This window comes from Varroa jacobsoni, unplaced genomic scaffold, assembly GCF_002532875.2.
Source record: "Varroa jacobsoni isolate VJ856 unplaced genomic scaffold, vjacob_1.0 scaffold_643, whole genome shotgun sequence".
In the NCBI taxonomy this organism is placed as follows: domain Eukaryota; kingdom Metazoa; phylum Arthropoda; class Arachnida; order Mesostigmata; family Varroidae; genus Varroa; species Varroa jacobsoni.
In genome coordinates this window covers 93,304-97,756 of record NW_019213545.1, presented here as the reverse complement: position 1 = coordinate 97,756, position 4,453 = coordinate 93,304, and the positions used below count along the sequence as shown (strand labels likewise).

Below are 4,453 nucleotides of genomic sequence, written 5' to 3'. Positions count from 1 at the left end.
CCGCTCCGCTGCAATCCCATACACCAGCTGACCAAAGAAGGTGTGCCGCATATATGGGGTCACCGTCAACAAAGCTCTGCGTTTAAACAAAAGGCTTGCTGCTTCTACCGAGCATTGCAGGACGTACAGGTAGGATTTTATAAATATAACGATCTTCGTCACCTCACGCAAGCGAATTACCTGTTAACTGCTGGATCATATATTCAAACAGAAATGTTGGAAAATAGCTAATGTGTAGTGTTATGCAGTAAAGTGAAATAATTTGTATTAGTGTTTTTGCAAGGTGATAAGGTAACTAACAATTAATTCGCTATACGCCTGGAAGCAGCTTAGGGCGCGAAAAATAAAGTAGTGTTTAAATATAGTTCTCAAAATATAAGCTTTGGGACGACAATGTTTTGCTGAGGTAAATTTATGAACCAATTTTGCTCACCAACTGTTGTAAAATATTAGAATTTTGCAGCTCGTTAGCAAGTATGAGCCTTCTCATTGTTCAGAGAGCAATGCCTGTCAGCCGGGCGATCCTTCGCCAAGCACTTTTTAGAAGTCGTGCCGTAACGTCCACTACCGTTACGACTTCTGCATCTTCGATGATGATCTCCAAGCGTAGCTCCAGCTCAGGAAATTTCACACCACTGTGGACTATGGAAAGGGCCGTTTCCGCTGGTCAGTATTTATACGCACGGAAGTACTTTAATCCCTAAAATGTCTTTTGAGGAGGATGATTGTAAAAAATGGAGAAGTTCGTAGACTGGCATCCGAATTGTAACGGAATTTTTCTTCTTCATATGTGCGTCATTTTTAAATATATCTGTTTGCGTATATTGTGGCGCTGATACGACAGGATTAACGTTTGAATACTCGGTGGTCTTGTAGATTTACAATAACTGCTCTCAGAGCCTACATCCACTTTCTATTCTAGAGCATCTTTGTGAACAATATGTACATAGTAATTAAAAATAAAGCATGTAATGTTTATTTTTAATGCAGGACACATGCTTTTATTTTTGACTTGAAATGTGATTCTACAGATAGAATTCAGACATGCTTTTTATACTAGCATTTTTTTCAGAAGGTCAGTCCCGTCACATTTGGCAGGCCAAATTATTGCCACCGTTTTTAGAATTCCTTTAGTAATTTAACTTAGCCTACAAAAGGGCTTTCTTGGTGTGTGTCAAGCTCTGTTCAAACAATTTAGCCATCTGATATAGAACCAAACCGATAGTTTCATCGGTAGTGGAAATTTAGAAGACTACATGTATATCTGAGTATATTGTCAGGCCTCAGGCAATATTGCTTCAATTGTAGCACACCGTTGCGCACTTCGTAGCCCAGTGTATGCTACATGTTTTATAGCCCGACTTTTTTAAACAATATCAGCTTATTAGTAAAAGTAGTAATATAAATCTAAACAATGCGTTGGCTATAACTTTACGATCCTATGGTCGAATATATTTTTTTTTACTAAAAATTTAAGTAAAATTTAACTGTTTCTAATATTTAGATATTATTCATCTAGGTCTCGTAGGGATCGTTCCTATTGCCCTCATGATGCCGAACCCGGCTACAGAGTTCATTTTAGCGCTTTCCCTTACTGCTCATATTCATTGGGGAATAGAGGCAGTAGCCGTTGACTACGCTAGGCCTCGAGTTGTAGGCGAGTTCTTGTCGAAGGTGAGAAACCCTACTGTAAATTAATTTGTGGAGTTCAGGTTCAAGTCCATGTGTCATAATGTGATAATCCATATTATATTCATTATATGGTTCGATTTAGTTAGTTCAGTCGTTTGATAATATATATACAATGGTACGCAAAATATGTTGTTGTACTAAAATTTAGATGTTATAAACTTTCCTACACAAATCGAGACCAATTGCCGGTTTACTGGTGAGATAACAGAATGAGTGGACACGTGCCGGAACGCATGTAGTTTCTAAATGTAGAGCTTCTGATTTGTTTGCTATAAGTAGAACTGTAGAGTTACAATACTAAAATAGTACAGTGAAAGCAGTCAAATAATTATAAAGATACGATAGGTCTGTCAATGAACTATGAATTTTCCTAGCGAATCCTGTACAAAAAAAACATATCCCATGCACGTGACGTGGATTTTTTTTGTATTTGAATGAATTATTCAAATGCATCATATATTGTCGGAAATACTCCGACGATTTGGATTAGTCTGAATAATGAATACGAATTTTGATTGTTCTTCCTTAGCGAATATCGTAGTATTAAGTAAGGAATATCGTATAGCGTTATAGCTTTAAAACGAGGTAGATTAGAACTGATTTATGCGGTTCTGAGATTAACTCTAGTGGTTTCTACTATATTCTAAAACCCCCGTAGTTTATCAACGTGTTTTTTGGTCCAGACAAATCTCCACAAAGTCCACGTCCGGACAAAGAACAGCTCCAATAATCTCGATTAACTTGGTCCCATGAGAATTATCTTTGTCTACGAAATAAAAATCACTTTGTCAATCTGAATTGCGCATGATATCAGATAGTGCTGGCAAGTTAGGTATGCCACCTTTGTGCAGATACGTCACTGAGTATGGCTGTTTTTGATTATCTGTAAATATTAAATCCTTTAAAGATGCAGGTAAATTTGAGAAAAGGTGACGCTCGTTTGGTTCCGATGCTTATTTATTATTAGTGCAAAAATAAGCACGCTCAGTAACTACCATAATTTTATAATAACTAATTAAGGTATAATTATTTTCGTATTAGTAGTTAGTGAGTTGTTATCATGAGTCAGGACTTAATATTTTTATACAAAGACAGCCGTCTCTTACTAATACAATAAACGTAGTAAGTAATTTGAGAATCTATACGAACTTTACCTGTCCTACTAAAAAAATTAACTCGTGTTCAATTTAACAGAGTGATATTCGGTTGTATAAGCCTAACATTTTTAACCATATTTTTCTTTGTGCGGGTATAATCGTCTATATTTGTTTTATTTATACTAAAATATTTTTGTTTTTTTTCTTGATTTGTATATTGTAATTAAGGTGGCTATTGGCACTGTCTACGCGCTGTCATTCGCCACCCTTGGTGGTCTTATGTATTTCAACTTCACCGATGTAGGACTCGCTCACGCGATTCGTATGCTTTGGAGCTTATAAAGACGATGCGGTACTTAATTACGTCATACGCCTTTCATGAGCCCAGGCCAGCTACACCAACGACGAAAAGGATATTATTGGATATGTGCCGACAGAGTTAATACAATAGTCGAGAGTTGTAGTTGCTATAATTAAACACGACCTATATATTACATAATCGTTACAGATAGAATATAACACGTGAACGTCAAAACTATTGTGTATTTGATTTATCTATATATTTGCGAGCCCAAATGGCTTATTTTACCAGAATGGTAATACAGCGTATTTGTTGGGGCAATCTCTCACGTATAACATATCATCAAATGGGAGCACTGGAAGCAGATGCCAATGATCGGTAAAGGTGATAAGTTATCGGAGCGAGTTTTGAAAAATACTTTGAACGCAAAAGAACGCAAGTTTTTGCAGAATGGTTTTTAGATTTATTGCCATGTGCGATTTGGCACTGTTTCGAAGAACCAGAACTTTACCTTTTCTATCGGATAGTCTCTTTCAGTCGATGCAACTGAGTCATATCTCATCCGATTTGACTATGGCTTTGGCATATTTTCCAGAGCTACTCATCCCCTTCTTCGCTTTATATCGATGTGAGGATACTTCTTCACTTTACCGATGACCTGTAATTGTAGCTCCGTGTTGCCTTGTGCCGGACTGGGTGTTGAGGATCAATAGGAAACCTGTGTGCTTTACAGGGCGTATGGCGCGCCCTTTGCCCAGTGTATGACAAACCCAAGGTCCTACTTTCTGATAAAACTGCGTACATCCCAGATGCCTAAACAAATGTTTCGAGTTTTACGTTTGGTACCGTTAAATATTGCTTCAGACACGTTCAAGATATCTGGTCTTGGCGAATTATTATCTTTATCTTCTGGATGAATTAATACTTGCCATCCAAAGTCCTCATTTTCCTTGGAAACAAGTAAACCAACAATGGAGGAATATAAAAACGAGCTGAAAGTACTAATGTTACAACCTGATATGTATATATGCACATATTGTATAAGGACGATTATTTGAACCTTCAGTGACGTGGAGTCCCGGTTTGATGATCGCTAGTTCGGTGCTCTCGTTTGCAACGACCGTACTTTGACGTTATGTACTGCTACCATAATGCATCACTTCCTTGATTCTGGAGAGGCTCGTTAGCGACGGCCCTGACCAGTATCTCATGATATGTCAGATAAACGGACGGTTAACGACGTACTTTAGACATTCCGTGAGGAACTGATATTGTAAACGGTTGAACGTCTTGTGCCTGAGATGGCAGCCGGTTGGCACTGTGATTTCAGCGCGATAGAGTTCCCAGTTGGTGATCACAAGAA

General features: G+C 37.8%; 1 protein-coding gene across 2 annotated transcripts; it reads left to right on the top strand.

Moving 5' to 3' along the window:
* On the top strand, positions 1-3,324 carry SdhD (succinate dehydrogenase, subunit D). 2 transcript variants are annotated; one of them, XM_022836445.2, is made up of 4 exons: positions 1-129; positions 454-666; positions 1,520-1,674; positions 3,018-3,324. In XM_022836445.2, exons 2-4 carry the CDS (start codon positions 477-479, stop codon positions 3,129-3,131), a joined length of 459 nt encoding a protein of 152 aa, XP_022692180.1. In that variant the 5' UTR covers positions 1-129; positions 454-476; the 3' UTR covers positions 3,132-3,324. The 2 variants fall into 2 exon arrangements, with proteins under 2 accessions (XP_022692180.1, XP_022692179.1); XM_022836444.2 differs by having other exon boundaries at positions 1,505-1,674.
* The last annotated feature ends 1,129 nt before the right edge of the window (positions 3,325-4,453 follow it).